We start from the raw sequence: 20,615 nt of genomic DNA, 5'->3' as shown, positions 1-20,615 counted from the left end.
TGGCTCCCTATTCTGGTCTCCTCATGGTGATATCTTGTATTTTCCCCTCACATTTGCCATCCCACCCACCCTCCTGCCACTGGTGGACTTTTTGCCAAAGGAAATCGGTAGTGTTAGAATGTTCTAGCAATATATTTACTGCCAATTAAAAAAAAACTGGCAAAAACTGGGGCAGATTGCAGGTCCAAGGGGAAATGGGGAGGAAATCTGTCCCTTCCTATCATACCAAAGATCATATCAAAGCAGGTGGGGGGGGGGGTGAAAGGAACCTGGAGAACACCTGAAATGTGGATAACAGCCCAATGATGTTGTGTAGAGTCCTTCCCAAAGAAGGAGATGTTATGTAGAATCCTCCTTCTGCAAACTGGGGTGTAATGTTGAGCAAAAGCTCAGTGTGGAAACAACCAGAGTAAAGTTAGTAAACTGTCAGCAATATGAGTCCAATGGTGAATTTCGCCTAGACCCAGAGTGTTCCCAAAAGGCACCAACTGAGAGCCAAGCTACAAGTGACGCCTGACACAGGTTGGACACTTGTCAGCTTCCCTCAAGTTTTGATGGGAAATGTAGGCGTCCTGGTTTTACAGCTTGGCTCTCCATTACAGCTGCAAGACCAGGATGCCTACATTTCCCATCAAAACTTGAGGGAAGCTGACAAGTGTCCAACCTGTGTCAGGCGTCACTTGTTGCTTGGCTCTGAGCCGTTAGCAGGAAAGAAGCAGTCAAGATTGGGCGTATCATGCTTTTCACAGCCATTACAAAGCTTCTTGTCGTCCAGGGAGAGCAGAGGCACTGTACACATGCCCATGACAGAGACTGGAGTGGATCCTTCTCCTTTATAGATGATGCTCTTCTCCTCCGTTTCATACAGTTTTATTTTGTAAAGAGCTCCCCTGGGCAAGTGCCTCTGGAGATTGTCCCAGATGAATAAGGCAAGATTCTCTGTTGTGCTGCAGGAGAATGATAGAGACAAATGCAAAACTTTAGGCTTGTTTGTGTCTTTTGTGCAGGTGACATAGGGAGGGTTGGGAAATGGCTAAAGGTTATAGCTCAAGGGTAGAGCCCTTGCTTTGCATGCAGAAAGCTCCAATTAAAGGATCTACTGCCAGCAAAAGTAGACAATAGTGAGCTAGATGAATCAATGAGCTGACTTGGTAAAAAGCAGCTTCATGGTATATTGACAGGACCTGAGTCCTGGACAGGGTTTCACCTGGGTTCTAGGTAGCCCCACAATCACCTTGCCTTCCAGATAAGTACAAAGATACTGTTAGCCCTAGGCAGGGCTTTTTTTCTTGGAAAGGAGGTGGTGGAACACAGTGGGTTGCCCTCGGAGAAAATGGTCACATGGCTGGTGGCCCCGCCCCCTGCTCTCCAGACAGAGGGGAGTTGAGATTGCCCTCCAAGCCACTTGGCGGCGCAGAGGGCAATCTAAACTCCCCTCTGTCTGGAGATCAGGGGGTGGGGCCACCAGCCATGTGACCATTTTCAAGAGGTTCCGGAACTCCATTCCCCCGCGTCCCTGCTGAAAAAAAGCCCTGGCCCTAGGTATGTGGCTACAAAACTGATTTAAGTTCAGACGAACAAGGCCCCTGTCCCTGAATTTCTGTCAGACAAGAATCCTGGGAACTTACCTTACAACGTTGGCAAAATAGGGGATGTCTTGATCTAGGTCTTTTCTGTCAAGGGGCTCTGTGATTGCCTCCTGGGTAGCAGCAGAGAAGCACAGTCAGTGGGGCATTCACTTTTTCCAGAGCTTATATACTTTTTACTCAAGACATTGGAATTTTGCCCTGTCAAGCCAAATCTTGGCCAGGAAATGCTGATTTTTTCAACCTGGATAATGTGAATGTGTGAAATGCTTACTTTTTTTTGGGTAAAATTCTCCTCCTTTAATATATACACAGAATATATGCTGAAGGCATAGAACAATACAGAGCATTGAGTTTTGGCCATGCCCGGTTGATGCCATTTTTGCCCTTTGTGTGGATTTGGAGATTTTGACAACCATTTCAAGTCTTAGATCCAGAGGAATTAGCCGTGTTAGTCTGTCGTAGCAAAATAGTAAAGAGTCCAGTAGCACCTTTAAGACTAACCAATGTTATTGTACCGTAAACCTTCGAGAGCCACAGCTCTCTTCGTCAGATGCATCTGACAAAGAGAGCTTCGTTGTGCATCTGACGAAGAGAGCTGTGGCTCTCAAAAGCTTACACTACAATTAAGTTGGCTAGTTTTAAAGTTGTTACTGGACTCTTTACTATTTCATTTCAAGTTTGTCTTTACTATATTCTGCACTTGTTTGGTGGTGGGATATAGAATGCACATAGCAAAGGTCTGGGCTCTGTTGTGCCAGGTGCTGGTGCTTCTGGACACTGTCTTTGGGACAATCTGTTTCGATTCAGTGTTTCCACTTGTCAATATGATATGAAGTCTATCTTAATTCTTGTTTCTCTTACATGCATTTCCTCTGCCCTTACTCTATGTGGGAAAAAAAATCACTGCTTTTTCAACCTGAAACTGCTGCAACTATAAATTTTTTTTAAAGCTTGCACCGCAAACTTGTCAGACCTTTGTACAACCTTGGTAGTGACCGTATGCCCTCAAAATTAATACTAAAATAGGTCAGATTTGTGTATATCAGTCGTGGGCTATTTCACTGCAGAAATGCAGGGAAGGGCAGCGAATATGCTCAACAGGGCAAGAGAACCATCTCCCAGGTATGTTTCTATTTTCAAGCCATCAGCCTCCCATGTACCATCTCTGCAGAACCAATGCCTTTACCTTCATGTATGCTTTCAAATCTCTCAGGTCTACCACCATCCCTGAAGTGGGATTGATCTAGAAAGAAGATGAACGGGCATATCAGCAATCTACTTTGGGTACTCGAAATTGCATTTAGGATTTGAGGCTGTTGCTGAAGATATCTTAGGTAATAATGCCAGTAGTTCATTTGTATAGCGCTCTTCTGGACAGGTTAGTGCCCACTCAGAGCAGTGAACAAAGTCAGGGTTATTATCCCCACAATGCAGCTGGGGAGCTGGGCTAAGAGGAGTGGCTTATCCCAGGCCACCTGCTGAGTTCATGAAAGTAGTCAGATTCAAACCAGCAAAGTGCTGCATTGCGGCCACCACTAGGCTACAAAAGGCTGGGGGTGGGCTAGCATCATAACCACATCAACTAGGCAACGTCCGGAGGTTAGGCATGAGGCATATTGAAATAGCTTCCGTGGTTAGTTCAAAGGCCTTCTTTATAGCTTTGTATGCTCTCTTTTGGCAGTTCCATTATTTATTCACTCTTGTACTGATCTCTCATGTTCTCATGTTTCCTGATTTGGTACTTATAAATATACATCAGAATCGAAGCTTCCTTCCTGGTTCCACCCCCCACCCCCCAGTTTAAACCACATAATGAAGGTTTCCTGGGAGGTGGGTTATCATGACGTAGTATATGGTAGGTCAATGGGCCCAGCAAATACCATTTGGCCCTTGCATTTTTCATGACAGTGACTACAGTTCAGTTCCAAAGTGGTCTTCAGTCACAAACAAGTTCTCCATAACAGGGCTTTTTTTCAGCTGGAACGCAGTGGAACGGAGTTCCGGAACCTCTTGAAAATGGTCACATGGCTGGTGGCCCCGTCCCCTGATCTCCAGACAGAGGGGAGTTTAGATTGCCCTCCACGCCGCCAAACAGTGCTAAGGGCAATCTAAACTCCCCTCTGTCTGGAGATCAGGGGGCGGGGCCACCAGCCATGTGACCATTTTCTTCAAGGGCAACCCACTGGGTCCCACCACCTTTTTTCCCAGAAAAAAAGCCCTGGTTGTTGTGGATTTTCCGGGCTGTATAGCCGTGGTCTTGGCATTGTAGTTCCTGACGTTTCGCCAGCAGCTGTCTCTGGCATCTTCAGAGGTGTAGCACCAAAAGACAGAGATCTCTCAGTGTCACAGTGTGGAGAAGATGTTGGCAGGTAATTTATATCTACTCAAGAAAGTGGGTTTGGGCTGAGTCATCCTGTAGGAGTTTCCCAGGGTGTGGAATGCTAACGGAGGGAAGTCCTGCTCCATAATGCAGATAAACAAACGGACTCCAAAGGTTTATACCCAAGTCAAATATCCCCTAAGCCTGTCCCAGACTCACCCACCCTTCCTTGCGTCACTTACTTCTCCACGGACCGTCACCACAACTAGGAAGAAGGAAGAAAAGGACATGAAACACAACAACACTTCCAAGTCTAAAAAGACTCCAGATCGTCCTGAATTGCTTGTTCTTATCAATTAAGAACAATGGGACATTATTGGCATTTTGGAAAGTAAATCTACACAAACTGGGGCAGAGAAAATTAAAGTGATGCTGCTAAAGCAAATCTGCTAACACAGTTGTGGGCTGTGATAGTGAAATGGGACTGCACTAGAGGGGCCTTTGATCCAGCCCAGCAGGGATCTTTTTGAGTTCTTAAGGGAGAAATGCAAAAAAGGTTATAAAGTTGCTAGCTCAGAATAAAGTAAACATGAAATGCCTCTAGACTGTTAACTAAATCTGGAAATTTCTCACATTGTGGGTTTCCAGTGTAAGAGTTTCACAGTGTGGCTTTGCCACTGGACTTCCACATCAGCTCTCACAGTATGGCCTAACTGCCATACCACGTTTTATTTATTTAGAAAATGTATATGCCACCTCTCCAGAGAACCTTAAGGTGGCTCACAAAGTAAAGCATGATAAAATCATAAAACAACATATGAGCATTAAAATGAACAATTACTAAAAATACAGCCATGAAACCCCCAGATCTTTGGGTGGAAACCAATCCCTCCCAAGAGTTATTCCTAGATTCTCAGCATCTGAAGGCACCTCTCAGAGGGCCAATTTGCACATTACGAAGTTCTCTACCCTGAGACTTTGAAACAAATACATGCGGGGAGCTCCCCACTGGGAGCTTAATTCCCAGGTGTGTACAGGCTGGTTTGGATGGGGACTGGGGTACACAGGGAGGAAGGCGCTTAATTCTCCCCCTTGATGCCATTTTCCTGATCTGAAATGGCTCCAGGGAGCTGCTATTTACCCTACGGGGTAGAGGAACCAGGGACACATTTTCAGTTCCTACTCATGGAGAGACATCAAGTTCCTCACCTTTGAAGTTGTGCCCATGCCACTGACTGCTCTTCCCGAACAACTTCCGATTCTCAGCTTCACTCAATAGTTTGCTGGAAAGAAAAAAAACCAGACTGGATTGGTGAGTGGGCACAGGTAGAGACAAGGCAGCATAACCATCCAATTTGCTAGGATAAATAATGGCTTATTTTCTTAGATAGAAAAAAGCAAGAGTCTATTAGCATCTACAAGACTAACACAAGTTGTGGTAGCGTTATGAGCTTTCGTGAGTCACAGCTCACTTCTTCAGAATAAAGTAAACATGAGCTGCCTCTAGACTATTAACTACATCTGGAAATTTCCCACATAGGTTTCTTCAGAAGAAGAAGTGAGCTGTGATTCACAAAAGTTCATACCCAGCCACAAATTTTATTAGTCTGATAGGTGCTGCTGGACTCTTGCTCTTTTCTACTGCTACAGACACGGCTACCCATATTTTTTCCCCCTTAGATAGTCAGTCTTTTGTTTTGGGTGGTTCTATGATAACTCACAAACCCCACCAACAGTTGCTTGACAAAGCTTTGTTAAGTGTGGGATTATTTATTTATTTACTTCCTTTATAACCTGCTTTTGTTCCCGATGAGGGCCCAAAGCAGTTGACATCATTCTCCTCTCCTACATTTTATTCTCACAACAACCTTGTGAGGTAGGTTAAGCTGAGAGTGTGACTGACCAAAGTATCCCAGCAAGCTTCCTAGGCAGAGTGGGGATTTGAGCAGGGGTCTCCCCCAAATTCTAGTCTGACACTCTAACTACTACACCACACTAGATCTTGAAATAAGTCCCAGGGAGACTGATGCATAGTCTAGGCAGGAGTCAGCACAGAGAAGGCCCAGTCCCCTGCAACTCCTCATCACTGAAGTTGGTGGCACCTGGAGCTGGTCTTTGGTGGATCTTAATAAAGAGACTCACGTTTTCTTCAGGGATGCAGAACGCTTGGTACTAACCCTGGAACTGAGGTCTTCATTAAAAAAATGCCATCCAATGGCTGTTGCAATAGAAACAACCAACTTTGGTTTGTTTTCAAGCAGGAACAGAGTCAGGCCAATCCTTAGGCCTTACAGCAGTGATGCGGTTGGCTGCTTCCCTCTAATGAGGCGCATATTTGTGGCTTTTCGCAAGACAGAAAAGTACAAGCACAGGTGCTTAGGGATAGTTTTCTCAATGTCAAATCAAATTCAGAATTGGTGGGCCTCAGCCCCTTTACCACAGGAGTAGGAATCTCTTTGGCTTGAGGGATGGAGAGGTTAAGGTTCTGCTGTCCATGGAGGACAATTCTATCTGAAGGGGCGGAGGCTGGCAAGCGGTAGCAACAGCTTCGGCTCTTCAGACCAGCGGTGGCACTCTTGGTGCACCTGGAACCCTCTCCCAGCCACCCACACTGCACACCTGCATACTGCGGCATTTACTAGGGTGATGGCATCACTACTCCAGGTCCCAAAGAATCCTGGAGCTGTACTGCAGTTCAGCCCGGCGTGACTATATCTTTGTCTTTAGGCGGAAGCAGGGGAGCTGCTGCATTAACCAAAACAATCTGGCCATTTGTCCCATGAGCTGCAGGGATCCCTACCTTCGCTCTACTGCCTTATATCCACACTAGAAACAAAGCCCGTTGTGCAAATAAATACAACGGGCTCTAGAAAGCTGGGGCTGGGGAGGGCTGGCGGGAGGTTGGGGGTTGGGATGGGCAGGTAGGGGGGGCAAGGGGGGTCTGGGGAGGGCTGAGAGGCAGGAGAGGTCTGGGGAGGGATGGCAGGTAGGGGGGCAAGGGGGGTCTGGGGAGAGATGGCAGGTAGGGGGCAAGGGAGGTCTGGGGAGAGCTGAGAGGCAGGAGGGGTCTGGGGAGGGATGGCAGATAGGGGGGCAAGGGAGGTCTGGGGAGAGCTGAGAGGCAGGAGGGTTGGCAGGTAGGGGGCAAGAGGGTCTGGGAGAGCTGAGAGGCAGGAAGGCTCTGGGAAGGGCTGGCAGGTGAAGGGGCAAGGGGGGCTGTGGAGAGCTGAGAGGCAGGAGGGGTCTGGGAAGGGGTGGCAGGTTGAGGGGCAAGGGGGGTCTGGGGAGAGCTGAGAGGCAGGAGGGGTCTAGGGAGGGTTGGCAGGTAGGGGGTAAGGGGGGTCTGGGGAGGGCTGAGACGCAGGGGCGACGCACCTGTCGCCCTGTGAGCCCCGCCGCCCTGGAGCTGGGGGCGCCGCTCTTGGTGGAGCTGGGGTGATGAGAAGAGTGCACCCAGGCTCCGCCGAGAAAGGTGCACCTTGGCTCTGGCGGGGCTCAGGGGCAGCGGGTGTTTTGCCCCCGCCCCATCGCCCAGGCTCCACCAGGGCTTGCAGGCGCGTTGCTCTTTCTGCGCCGCCCTCTTCCTCCAGCTGGGCTACGTAGCCCGGCGGCAGAGGGCTCAGCAGGCTCGCCTGGTGCTCCGCCGCCAGCGGCGCCCTCCAGAGGCGGCATTCCATGGCGCCCTTTTTATCCTGGTGCGCCCGTGCAGGCACACCAGGATAAATATGCATCGTCTGAAACACGCTAAGAGAATTATGTTATAGGATTGCTTTATGCTGGATGGAAAGAGGTACACTCCCCTGCTGCCCCAGCAAAACAAAAGGAATTAGGGTAAACTGTGCCTACATTCTTGCTGTTTTCAAAATCCACTTCAAAGCCCATTTGCAGGCTGTTCAGAGCAGTGAAAGAGAGCAGATAGAACTCACCAACGCTCCCTCCTGCTTTGCCTACTTCCATGATCTGGGCTTTTAAAAACTTCCTTCCCCTCTTCCACTGCTGCAATTACAAACTCTTTTGCTGTCTGTCTCTGTGCTATTCTGTAACATGCCCTCCTCAGTGATGTTGCAACACCCTCAGCATAACATTGCAAGAAAGCATTTTAGCCAAAGCCACGCTCTTGTCCCAACCCAGTGTGGAAAAAAAATTATTTCCATAGCACCCATAGCATCAGCATCTCTTTAAAAACGGAATTCTGTGGACTAATGTTCAAAATTCCCTGATCAGCCTTTCAGCCATTGGGTACAGAGGCTCCATCCAATATCTGAGGATCCAGATGTGTTCCTCATCTAACAAAAGCTGCCAGAGGTTATGAAGTATTTTACCAGGCTAGCCTGTGGGAAGCACAGAATGTATCTGTCCGGGAGAAGGCAGCCATCCTTGCTGGTTTCTGTCCTGACGCTGAAGCCTGCATTGCTGAAGTTGAGCTGAGCCTTGGGAGGGCAAAAAAAGAGCTGCTGTTAACGGCGAGGGATGCTCCAATATAAAGACCAGCTGCTTATCATGTGAACAAGCCAGCAGGGAAAAAAAATTGTACTGGATCTTGAAAGCCAAGACTGTGAGATGGCTGGAGGAACCAATTGATTGACCCAGAAGGACCGCAGCTAAATAGCACATGCTGTCCATGCACAAGGCCTCATGTTCAGTCCCAGGCATCTATTTAAAAGGATCTCACGGAAAAGAACTAAAGAAAGGTCCAATCTCAGAGTTTAGAGAGCTGCTGCCAAATCACACATGTGAGTGACAAAGTCCATTCATGCTGGGACAAAATTGCGTCAGTCCTTATTCCTGTTTGTTTATATTTTTTGCAACAGACTAGCGTGGCTACTTCCCTGAAAAGAGTCTCATTGTGCCTTAAAAATTATCAAAATTTTATTTCAGTGTAAGCTTTAGTGAACTAACGTCCTCTTCTTCAGGCACTCAAAGGCTCCTTAGTAGTGTATATAAAAAAAGCAGGAAGTACAGGGTGAAATGTAATTATGTAAAAATAAAAATCTAATCAAAATATGGAGACCCTTCACTAGTCATGCTAAACTACTTAACTCACCCCTGCAATGGTGGGAACAAGGGAGTTGTGGTTTTTGCAAAGATAGTCACTGTTATAGAGAGAAAACTCCTAAATCCTAGTTCATTCTTGCAGGGCGAGGGTAGAGGGAAACATTTAAAAAAATTGCAATTCAATTGATTTAGACAGAGGTAACAGATTTTCTATTGGAATCCTTGCTGTAATTACAAGTCTTATTGGAGTTATATGGAAACACCATTATGAGCACTGGACACTAATGGATTTTTTACAAACTTTGTGATATTAATATTTATGCATTTGCACTGAACATAAGCGACCCCGTTTTATTTTTTAACAAATTCGCCATATTCCAACACATGGTAAAATAAATAGACTTCAACTCTAGTGCTGGATTGTAGCCAGTACTTTATTTCTTGATGAAGAAAGAAATAAAGCTCTATGCAGCAGATTCTGTCAAGCAGCAATTTCCCACAGTATCTTGGGGTGCAGGGTAAGGGAACTGGGTATTTTTTGGCAGTTGTATCAGTTTCTGTTATGCTGCGTCAAAGAGGACACACAACCACCCCACAGCATTACACCACACAGGAATCTTATGACTGTCAAGCAAGTGTTCCTGTCTGCCCGCTCTGGCAGTCAGCCTTGCCAGAAATTCCTGGAGATTTTAGGGGGTGGGGTGGAGTCTGGGGCTTGAGGAGGGGAGGGGCTTCCCAGCCCTATAAGGCAGCACTAGGGGTTGCTTTTTTTAGGGTTGCTAATGCCAGCTCCTTGCTGGGAAATACCTAGAAATTTTGGAAGTGGAGCCTGGGGAGGGGGGCAGACAGTACAATGCCATAGAGTTGAACCCGCCATTTGCTGCAGGGGAATCGACCTCTTATGGCCTGGAGATCAGTTGTAATTCCAGGGAAACGCCAGGCCCCACCTGGAGGTTGGCAACGCGCCTTGCACGGCTCCTCTACAGTGATTTTAGGCAGAGTTCTCTACGAATTGGCTGCCTAATGGGGACTGACTCGCTTCCTCTGATTAATTGGGCTCTAGTCTGGGCAACCTTCTGCTGGAAAGGGGCCACAAAACTCTTGTTTGTGAAAATCTGAAGACCTCAATAACGCCAACAACTCTAATTCAAGCGTCTTCCGCCCCAACCTGCTCCGTCCACACGGAACCCTCTTTCCCCACTTCCACAACGAAAGGGCAAGGGAAAGAAGCAGCTTCAGCGAGCGTCACGGAGCATGCTCGGTGGCGCTTCGCGCATGCTCAGTAGCGTCAGGTGGGGGGAGAGCGGCTGAGCGTTGCCATGGCGCCGCCTGAGCGCCCCGACGGGCCTAGCCGCCTGGCCAGGGTCTCCCGCAGCCTCTGCTTCAGCGCCTCCCACCGGCTGCACAGGTGACGGGAGGGGCGGAGGGCGGGAAGCCCCCCATCTCTGTTTACAGGCAACTCCCCTCCAATCTCTACTGGCGCCCCCAAAGGCGACGCGAGTGGGGTTCCACGCATGCGCGATTGGGTTCGGGATGGAGGGGGTTAATTCGAAGATTCATTCGCTTTGCACGGGGGTGAGCCCCGAAAAGAGACGCGCAGTTGGGGTTTATTAAAAGCATTTGTGTCGTGTGCTCAAAACATCTCGTATGCGTTGTCTTGTAGTCTGTGCAGCAACCCAGCAAGTTTGCCAACCTCCAGGTGAGGGCTGGAGAGTTGCATCTGATCTGCAGACGGCAACGATCAGTTCCCCTGGAGATCATGGCTGCTATGGAGAGTGGACTCTACAGTGCAGCCCCTCCCCAAACCCTACCCTCTCCAGGCTCCCTCTCGAAATCTCCAGGAATTTATTTGTTTATGTCATTTATAGTCCGCCTTTCTCACTGAGACTCAAGGAGGATTAGACAGTACGAGATTAGTACAGTCAATATCAAGGACATTTCCATAAACAATGCCGTAGGGTAAATGAATACAAATTTACAAAGACATAGCATTAGCAAGAATCCGATACAGAGTTGAAGAAATGCTGAAACAGAGCATAAGCAATTCTAGGACTGACTAAATTAGACCTGGTAAGATCATACTTGAAGCACAGGTAGCACCATACCTACGGGACCGCCTCCCTCCCTATGTTCCTCCACGTCAGCTTTGTTCATCTGAACAGGGTCTCCTGCAGGTACAACTGTAATCTGTACTGGAGATTGACAATGCAACCCTAAACAGAGTTACACCAGTCTACATCCATTGAAATCAAAGAGTTTACTAAGGATTGCTTTGTAAGTTGTCCCATCGTGTTAGTGATTGTTAAGGTTGTCAGTTCCCAGTTGGGTAATATCTGGAGATTTGGGGTTGGAGCCTGCAGTTGGCATGGTTTAGGAATGGGAAGAGAACCTCAGCTGAGTATAATGCCAGAGAGTCCACCTTCAAAAGCAGCCATTTTCTCCAGGAGAACTGAGCACATTTCCACTAAAAATCCAGTGCTGCAGGAGACCCTAATTTTGTAATGCATTTTTCTTGCCCTGCAGTAAGTCACTGAGTGATGAAGAAAACCAGAAACTTTTCGGGAAATGCAATAACCCCAATGGGCACGGCCACAATTATAAAGGTGAGGAGCAACTATCCTGTGCAGGGGGGTATTCAACTTCCGTAGTTTTAAAACCCAGAGGAGATTATTTGATCCAAGCTCTGCTGTTTTTAGACTTTAGCAGCAAGGGGCTCAATCGCATATTATGGTTTACAACATGGTTTGCAAGCTTGTTCTTCTCTGCATGGTATCTCAGCCTGTTGGAATCTCAGTTGGATCCTAGTCCGACACTATGCCATGCAGGCTTTCATTTTATGGATTAAAATAACAACAACAACATTTGATTTATATACCACCCTTCAGGATGACTTAACACCCACTCAGAGTGGTTTACAAAGTATGTTATTATTCCCACAACTATCCCCCTGTGAGGTGGCTGGGGCTGAGAGAGCTCCAAGAGAGCTGTGACTGACCCAAGGTCACCCATTTGGCCTCGAGTGGAGGAGTGGGGAATCAAACCTGGCTCTCCAGATTAGAGTCCTGCCGCTTTTAACTACTACACTAAATTGGCTTTCTCACCATCAAAATGACTCCCATCATAATTTAGCAGCCAGAGGAAACTGCCTTGATGCTTGTTTGTGCCCCACCTTCTGTTGTTGCAGGTATGTAGACTTAAGATACTCTTTTGGATCCTTCAGATCTGTTCCACTAACAGCAGTGCGATACTTTGCTTTGGCCCAAGGCAGAGCTTGTTATGGCAACATAATGGTGCTGGGGGAAGGTGCTGTGCCCCTGTAAGCAGCACAGATCATTAAGATGGAAGGTAGAGAGATGTATTCTCTGTTCTTCTGTGTATGAGTAGGCAAGCTACAGATAATATGGAAGAAAACAGGCATGTTGGACCCATGTGGCTGGAAGAGCTATTTTCCCCTCCCTCCTACTGATGAAAAGCAAAAATAATTTCTCTCTCTCTGTGGTGTCCAAACCCTCCAGATTGTGTGTGGAGATGTTAAATGGCAACATGGGAGAAATGTTGCTACAAAACTAGCACTCCACACAGCCCTTCTTCTCTCCGCATGGTACTAAAACATAGGTGCATGGTTTTCTCTTTGGCTGGCAACCATTTGCATTTTATTTTGGGTAATGTTTTTATCCAGGTGAGCAAGGGAAACTGAATTGCCCATTTGTTTTGAAACTCTTCCAGCACCTTGACTGAAGCTGATCACTGGCTGGGCCCGCAAGCCCTGCTTGTTGATTATCCTGACTTGGCCTGGCATTTCTTTCCTTTTTTAAACATTTTGTCTTTGCATTGCCCTGCCCGTGACTTGGTATTTTCTTTTTCTTTCTTTCTAGTGGAAGTCACTGTGCAGGGAAAGGTAAGCTTGGTTTCTGGGGAGGCTTAAGACATCTCGGACCCTTAAGCTGCAGCATCACAGTTCTGGGTTCCAGATAACCACTGCCTTATTATTTTTTTTATCCACATAGGAGGAGAAGAGTGTTCTGTGTATTTGAGTTGAGGGCCAAAAATGAAGCTTCCCCTCATGACAGCAGATATCACTTGTGACTCCGGACTTTCGACCAGTAGCCTGGCCTCTGGGTTTGGAGGGCTTCCAGGGGCATTGAGTGTTGCCTGGGCCTCCTGGCCATCTCTCAGAATGGGTTCTGGCTCCTGGTCATAATCTGTGGAATCTGCTTCCGAGTCTGGCTCAGGCGGGTTCATGATAGCTCCCTCTTTGAGGAGAATTTATCATTTGACTTATTGGCCACTGACAGAACGCATGATGGCAGGATGGTGGTGATGGGACTGGCCACTGGTTCCTCTTTCAGAGGGTGAGACGAGACTCTGGACTGCCATCCACTACCCCCACTTTCAGATGGCCGTTGAGTAAAATGAGTTGCTGACTGGTAAAAGCAGGCCCTGTAGATCGCAGAGGGACTTCCTTCCTAGCAGGGCTTTTTTTCTGGGAAAAGAGGTGGTGGAACTCAGGGGGTTGCCCTCGGAGAAAATGGTCACATGGCTGGTAGCCCCGCCCCCTGATCTCCAGACAGAGGGGAGTCTAGATTGCCCTCCGTGCCGCTGAGCAGCACGGAGGGCAATCTAGACTCCCCTCTGTCTGGAGATCAGGGGGCGGGGCCACCAGCCATGTGACCATTTTCAAGAGGTTCCGGAACTCCGTTCCCCCGCGTTCCCCCTGAAAAAAAGCCCTGCTTCCAGGATCGCAGCTCTCAGCTCAAGATGGGGCTTCTTCTCTTTCTTGCAGATCGATCCAGCTACAGGAATGGTGATCAACCTCACAGATTTAAAAGATTACATGCAGGTAACAGCACCGTATTCATAAATGTTACCAACTCTTACCTGTTTCGCCCAAAGAACAGTGCTTTGTGGGACCCTAAATACCTGAGAGAAGAAGCAGATGACACTGAAATGAAATCGGCATCATCTCTGGGCACAGCCTGAAGGCTGCTGCTTCCCCAAATAAGTGTGTGGAGCCAACGTGGCAGGGGACACCTCCGTCGCCAAAACAAAGGCTGAGGATTGGGGCTTGCTGACAAAATTTTAGGATGGTGTGGGGGGGATGTTCTTCAACAGTGTCTTGTGGGAAAGGTGCTGGTTGGAGAGTGAAGCACTGAAATGTCTTCAGCAATGAGGGAGTTCTTGAACCCAAGGGATGGAATTGGCGTGTGTCAACTTTTCACGGATTTGTCTGCTTGACTGCCCTTCTCTCTATCCTCAGGAAGCCATCATGGAGCCTCTAGACCACAAGAATCTAGATAAGGATGTCCCCTACTTTGCCAATGTTGTAAGGTTGGTGAATCTTCGGGCACCGTCATTAAACATGATGAATGGGGCTTTAGAGTTGCTCTTGCGTAAACCAACATTTCTTACATTCTTTTAATGGAAAAAGAATATAATTTCTGTTCCTTCTGGGCAAGTCCTGTTGCAGTCACAGAAGAGCTGCTCTGATTTCCCCTTTCATTGCTTGACATTTTTAATGTATTGTCTGTACACTTCTGACATTTCCTGTAGCAGTGAAGAGACCTAGAATCTTCCTTGTTGTTTATTTAAGTTAAAGCTTTGATTTTCCATTTTGTAGCACAGCCTCCATATTCTGTACCCGCTTTTGTAGCGTGCATCTGAAATTATCGGTTATGAAACCTAAAATTTAAAGAAAATCATGATAAGATCTAAGGAAAGGGTGTTGGTGGGGTGGTAAAGGGGACACCAACAGAGCATTCTTTCAGATCACTGGGCAATGATCTGCCCAAACTGTAGCCAGCCAGAACAGCTTTTCCTTCTGGTGTAGTCACATCCTTTGTCTGTGTGCAAAATTAAAAAAATGTTACTTTCAGGACTGAAAAAACTAACTCTCGCAGTTTTGCTCATAGTACTACCGAGAATGTTGCGGTGTTCATCTGGGAAAACCTCCAGAAGCATCTCCCAAAGGGGGCTCTTTATAAAGTCAAAGTGTACGAAACAGACAAGAACACCGTTGTCTACAAGGGCGAGGAAGCTCTTCCAAATAAGTGATGTTGTACGTGTCTCAGTGCTTTAATATGTCTTTGGAGAAAGAACCTAATCAGTGGATTGATGAACATTATTGGATAAGTGTGGCTGTCGCGTGTATATTTTTTCAAAATATCATTTAAGAGAATTATAATATTCCAGCTAGAAGCGGCTCTCTTATACAGCTCTGTGCTTTGGGGATTTGCTGCTCTCTTGTTGCTTCTTCATCAAAACATTCCATTTCTTGAAGACGAAAATTCTCTGTCGTTTCATCTCTCTTATGCGTAGAGGAGGGTGGTGGAATGGCATGGAATGGTCAGGTCTTCTCAGAATTCTGAAGCTAAGCAGGGCCAGTCCTTGTCAGTACTTGGATGGGAGACCCCCAGGAAGCCTGGGTTTGGTCTGCAGAGGAAGGCAGTGGCAGACCATCTCTGCTGCTTACTTGTCTTCAAAGCCCCTTGCTGGGGTTGCCATAAATTGGTTGCGACTTGACAGCACACACATACATTGAGGGTAGGGTTTCATACCTTGTCAAGATCCTGACCTAGTGCAGTGTCTCTGGTTCAAATCTTGCTTCTGCCACGGCCTCACTAAGTGGCCTGCAGTAAGCCACTCTCTGCCAGTTCCCCAACGCTGCGTCTACAATGTTGAGCTGTTGTCCTATCTTACAGGATTGTTGTCAGAACTTCAGAGATAATGTATGCAAGATGATTGGAATCAGGGCTTTTTTTCTGGGAAAAGAGGTGGTGGAGTGGAACTCAGTGGTGGAACTCAGGACCGCACAATGACGTCACTTTGGGTCAGCTGGAACAAGGGGGGAGTTTTTTAAAGTTTAAATCGCCCTCGGCGAAAATGGTCACATGGCTGGTGGCCCCGCCCCCTGATCTCCTGACAGAGGGGAGTTTAGATAGCCCTCTGTGCCGCTCCAGTGGCACGGAGGGCAATCTAAACTCCCCTCTGGAGATCAGGGGGCAGGGCCACTGGCCACGTGACCATTTTTAAGAGGTGCCACAACTCTGTTCCACCATGTTCCTGCTGAAAAAAAGCCCTGATTTGAATACTCTCAAGTGTTGTATAAATGTGAAATAGTAATATTGCGGCCAACTCTTTTTAGTGAGGTCGGAGTTTCCTGCCTATTAATCATTAAATGCCTCTTTTTTTTGTACGACATTGTGGAGTTTTACTGTTTTTTGTAGGGCCAGGAGAATATAAGCAAGCAAGAGATGGCCATTGACACAGGTGGCTTTTTGAAAAAAGGGATGAGACAAATTCACAGAGGATAGGGCAAAGAAAGGCCAGGATGGCTAGGTGGAACCCCCATATTTAGAGGCAGTATACCTTGACCTATCAGATTCTGTGAACCAACAAGAGAGAAGGGGCTATTGCTTCCACACCCTACTTGTATGTTGTTACCTGGAGTTCTCTGCCAGGCCATCGTTGCATGTAGTGAACAAGATGAACATGAGAAGGGTGATCTGCACTCGAGCAGAAAATGCCCCCACAGCAGCACATGCGCCCGAACAGAACGCAAACCAAAGAATGCCATCAGAACGCGTTACATATTTATTTATTTGCTTCCAATATTTCTTCCTATATTTCTATATGATTTTTTCCTCACTGCTCAAAATGGTTTGCAATGAAAACAAGTGTACTAAAACCAAACAGAAACTTGACAGTGGACACAATTAAACACTCTTAGAGCCAAATGAGGGAAAAGTGTTACGCTTCCCTCCCTCCCCCTCCTCTCCCCTAGGATGGTGAAATAGCATTTTAAATGCCACAGCCCTGAAATCCATCACCTGCATGTGTGGGTATCAAGGGTGGCTCATCACATGGATAGGTTTTCCTCGTGGTTGCGCTCAGCGGCCATGCTCTGACACAAAGTTCAGTGCGCTCGTTCTGTGGGGCACAGGCTGGCAAGGTTGGGCACGTCCCAGGCACCAAGTCTGCCAAACCTGGGGCCTTCCCACTGCCCAGAGGACTTGACGAGCTTGGTCTTTGCTACTCAGTTGCAATCTTGATGTGATCCTTCCATTGAAAAGCAGGGCAGCTGATGTTGGGGTGGGGGGAAAGCTCTGCCTGTGTCCTGTACTCTGGGATTCCCCTTCATGTACATAAGTAGTCTTATCCATAATTACAATCCCCCCTCCCTTATCCGCTGGTTTAATAACAATTTCAGGATCCTGTTGTAAAGATCTAAGTGTCTGCCAATCCCTATTGGACAAATTATACCATAAACATAAATTTTGTTGTTTCAGTTTGTCAATTTCACTGTGAGCTAGCCGTTCATATGTTTCAATCTTAGCATCAGTTACGGGGGGAACAAAAGTAGAATGGGTTCTCAACGTAGGATAAAGTTTAGGTACCTCCATACTCTCTGCAAAGAATTTTTTTAATCTTTATTCATCGAATCAGTTTGAATATATCAACACGCACTTGAAGTGATCTGTACAAGGGGGTGGGAACAAAACTCAAGCCAAGATTCAGAAGACGTAATTCCGAAGAACTTAAAGAGCGAGAAGATAAATGAAACACGATGTTTTCTTCTTCCCGCAGTAAAAAGAACGTTTGCCCTAAAAAGGGGGGCGAGAGCCTGTACTAATGGTTCTGTTGCGAAGATTTTTAGTACTGGTACCCTCATCCCCGGAGGTGTCCGGGTCAGAGGGACCAGAAGTATGCATGTCCAAAAAAGATTGTAAAAGTTTAGCCCATGACACTTGTTCACAATTAGATTGATCCAAATTATCCCTCCAAGGATAAACTTTTCCTGTGGTATAATCATGATTATCCCTTTTGAATTTCTTTACCTTCGCTTCTGGGATGGCATCACAGCACGTGCCAGTCACAGCTTGTTTCAGCCAACCCGGGATAAGCGTGTGTGCAGGAACCAGGTTGAGGCCATGACATACTGTGGAAAAAAGTACTAGATGCCAACAGGATCGCAAGAAGTTGCGTAAAGGAGGACGCGTTTTCAGAGAACGGCATGTATTGTACCTTAACTGAGTCATGAGAATCACGGGATAGTTTGTGGAAGTCACGCAGAGGTTGTTTTTTTAAAAATCCGCCTAGTAAATTATGCTGTGCGTCATCCATGCAAGCATTACTTAGAACAGAAATCACACTGTGATATAATGAACCATAGCAAACACTTTCGGAAAGGGCCAAACCTCTCCAGACAGAGCTCTTGGTGTCCTTTTTCTTTCAGGTAGTGGGCACGTAGTACCCCGATTTAGATAGCAGAGGTGATACGGGGGGGGGGAGGGGGGTTAAATCTTCCACCTCACCCTTTTTCCTAACCAAGTGACCCTGTGGGGCTCCTCATAATAATAACCTTGTGTTTATATACTGCTCTTCTGGTCAGATTAGGGTCACACTCAGAGTGGTTTACAAAGGGTGTTGTTATTATCCTCATGACAATCACCCTGTGAGGTGGGTGGGGTTGAGAGAGCTCTGAGAGAGCTGTGAGTGACCCAAGGTCACCCAGCTGGCTTCAAGCAGAGGAGGGGGGAATCAAACCCGCCCTTAACCACTGCACCAAACTGGCTCCTACTTGGCCTCTTGGAGAGAACACTCAAATCCTGCCTCAAGACCTATATATTTTATCAGCAGAGCAAATTTCAGTTCATTTGGGTCAGGAAAATAGCTGACAGAGTAAGGCTTAAAGCTTTTTTTCTCTTGTGCTGTGCTGCCAGCCCGAATCAGGGACCTGCAGAGCAGGCAGGTCCGTGGGCAGAGTTTGAACACCTGAGGCTGCCTTATGCTGAGTCAGGCCCTGGGTTTGCTAAGGTCGGTGTTGTCTGCTGTGGCTCTTCAGGGTCCTTCCCACCAGCTGCTGCCTGATCTTTTTAACTGGTGGTGCCAGAGATTGAACCTAGGATCTTCTGCATAGAACCTTCTGCAGAGGTTCTTCCTCTGAACCACAGTCCCATCCTGGTACGAGCCAGGTAGCCCCCTGCCTCTTGTCTGCTTTGGTCCTGAGAAATCCACATAAGTACTTCATTTATACCTCATCTTTTGCCCCAGTGGGGACTCAAAGCAGCTTATATCCTTCTCCTCTCTTCCATTTTATCTTCACAACAACCCTGTGAGGTAGGTTAGGTCGAGAGTGTGTGACTGGCCCAAGGTCACCCAACAAGTTTCCATGGCTGAGAGGGATTTGAACCTGGATCTCCCAGACCCTAGTCTGACACTACACCATGCTCGCTTTCCTGTGGAGATAGATCAAGATGGGTAGCCGTGTTAGTCTGTCCGTAGCAGTAGAAAAGAGCAAGAGTCCAGCAGCAGCTATCGGATTAACAACATTTGTGGTAGGTTATGAGCGTTCGTGAGTCACAGCTCCTTTCTTCAGAGCTTTGAAGAAGTGAGCTGTGACTCATGGAAGCTCATACCCTACCATAAATTTTGCTAGTCTTATAGATGCTGCTGGACTCTTGCTCTTTTCTACTAGCTTTCCTATGAAAACATGGAGGCTGACACAAATAGTTCCATTACTGACGTCGTGGAAGATCACAGCAGAATGTCATTTTCTTATCTGAACGTTTGCCCCATCCTTCCTCCACACAGGGCTTGGAACAGCACTTCTGTTGTAAGATGGGTTCTGTCTAAGACTGTCCGGTCATTGGACGGTGAAGTCAATGGCTTTGCAACCACCCTGTGAGCAGGGCTTTTCTTCTGGGAAAAGAGGTGGTGGAGCTGAGCAAGCCCATGAGCTTGTGTTGCCTGGGCACAGGGCTGGAGCGAAGGTGTGCCAGGAAGGGGAAGCACCAGAGCCTGGTCTCCGCGCCCAGGACAGGAAATCTCCTGTGCCAACCGGCCACGCCTGCTGCTTCGCTGCCCGGTGCGCCCCCACGGGTGGGGAGGCTCCCTTCTGCCTCCAGCCAGGGGGAAGCACTCGAGGAAGCGGCAGTAGAGGCAGCCCCACCCAGGCAAGCTGGGGTGCGGGGCCCGATCCTCTTTCGTCACCGCTGGGGCTCAGCATCCCGCAAAAGAGCCGGGTGCCTTGGGCTGCACGTGGGGAAGAAATGGGACCAGGGGGCGGGGCTACCAGCACGTGATTACTTTTGAGAGGTGTTACAAAAATCTTTTTGTACACTTTTCTCCTTTAAGAAATTATTTAGTCAATGATATACACAAATAATGGGACTAATAATAGAATATAAAGATGTGGCTGTTTGTTTTTTAGCTCGGTCTCCGGACGGGCTATGGTCTTTGTACCCTTAAGAATTAAAGAACTGAAGTGTAGAATTGAAGAATTGAAGCAGGAGAGCGGTGCATTCTACCGCGTTCCTGCTGAAAAAAAGCCCTGCCTGTGAGGTAGATGAAGCAGAGAGGTTACAGCTGGGGCAATGCCCCCTGTGAGCCTCATAACCAATTGGGGGCTGTTAAGAAGGCCAGGAGCAGCTTCTTCTCTGACCCCATTGAAGTGAGGAGGGTCCAGGGAAGAGAAAGGACCGTGCTTGCTGAACCTTTCTCTGTGTTGCAGACCCTGCTCCAAATGGCTTGGTGAGCTCTGCCTGGTGGGGTATGGGTAGGAGAGCCAGTTTGGTGTGAGAGCCACTTTGGTGTAGTGGTTAAGAGTGTGGGACTCTAATCTGGAGAGCCAGGTTTGATCCCCCACTCCTCCACTTGAAGCCAGCTGGGTGGCCTTGGGTCAGTCACAGCTTTTAGGAGCAATCCCAGCCCCA

General features: G+C 47.5%; 2 protein-coding genes across 3 annotated transcripts; one reads left to right on the top strand and one right to left on the bottom strand.

The window, feature by feature from the left end:
• Positions 1-676: 676 nt before the first annotated feature.
• Positions 677-8,613, bottom strand: LOC129342291 (6-pyruvoyl tetrahydrobiopterin synthase-like). Its single transcript, XM_054997980.1, has 6 exons — positions 8,232-8,613; positions 5,119-5,192; positions 4,152-4,174; positions 2,776-2,832; positions 1,629-1,699; positions 677-947 (listed from the first exon to the last, which is right to left on the bottom strand). The coding sequence occupies exons 1-6, from the start codon at positions 8,318-8,320 to the stop codon at positions 677-679; spliced, it is 585 nt and encodes a 194-aa protein (XP_054853955.1). The 5' UTR covers positions 8,321-8,613.
• Positions 8,614-10,211: 1,598 nt separating this feature from the next.
• On the top strand, positions 10,212-15,766 carry PTS (6-pyruvoyltetrahydropterin synthase). Of its 2 annotated transcripts, none has more exons than XM_054998028.1 (6): positions 10,212-10,312; positions 11,428-11,507; positions 12,780-12,802; positions 13,688-13,744; positions 14,162-14,232; positions 14,814-15,766. In XM_054998028.1, the coding sequence occupies exons 1-6, from the start codon at positions 10,224-10,226 to the stop codon at positions 14,953-14,955; spliced, it is 462 nt and encodes a 153-aa protein (XP_054854003.1). In that variant the 5' UTR covers positions 10,212-10,223; the 3' UTR covers positions 14,956-15,766. The 2 variants fall into 2 exon arrangements, with proteins under 2 accessions (XP_054854003.1, XP_054854002.1); XM_054998027.1 differs by having other exon boundaries at positions 14,802-15,766.
• Positions 15,767-20,615: the final 4,849 nt, after the last annotated feature.

This window comes from Eublepharis macularius, chromosome 14 (genome assembly GCF_028583425.1).
Source record: "Eublepharis macularius isolate TG4126 chromosome 14, MPM_Emac_v1.0, whole genome shotgun sequence".
Taxonomy (NCBI): Eukaryota; Metazoa; Chordata; class Lepidosauria; order Squamata; family Eublepharidae; genus Eublepharis; species Eublepharis macularius.
This window is presented reverse-complemented; position numbering and strand designations above follow the sequence as displayed.

Coding starts and splice junctions, on each gene's coding strand:
- PTS (XM_054998027.1), top strand. CDS start 10,224: ATGGCGCCGCCTGAGCGCCCCGACGGGCCTAGCCGCCTGGCCAGGGTC. Junction 12,803..13,687: donor AAGTCACTGTGCAGGGAAAG/GTAAGCTTGGTT, acceptor TCTTTCTTGCAG/ATCGATCCAGCTACAGGAAT. Junction 14,233..14,801: donor TACTTTGCCAATGTTGTAAG/GTTGGTGAATCT, acceptor TAACTCTCGCAG/TTTTGCTCATAGTACTACCG.
- LOC129342291 (XM_054997980.1), bottom strand. CDS start 8,320: ATGCAGGCTTCAGCGTCAGGACAGAAACCAGCAAGGATGGCTGCCTTC. Junction 5,193..8,231: donor GCTTCCCACAGGCTAGCCTG/GTAAAATACTTC, acceptor TTTTCTTTCCAG/CAAACTATTGAGTGAAGCTG. Junction 2,833..4,151: donor TGGTGACGGTCCGTGGAGAA/GTAAGTGACGCA, acceptor TCTTCTTTCTAG/ATCAATCCCACTTCAGGGAT.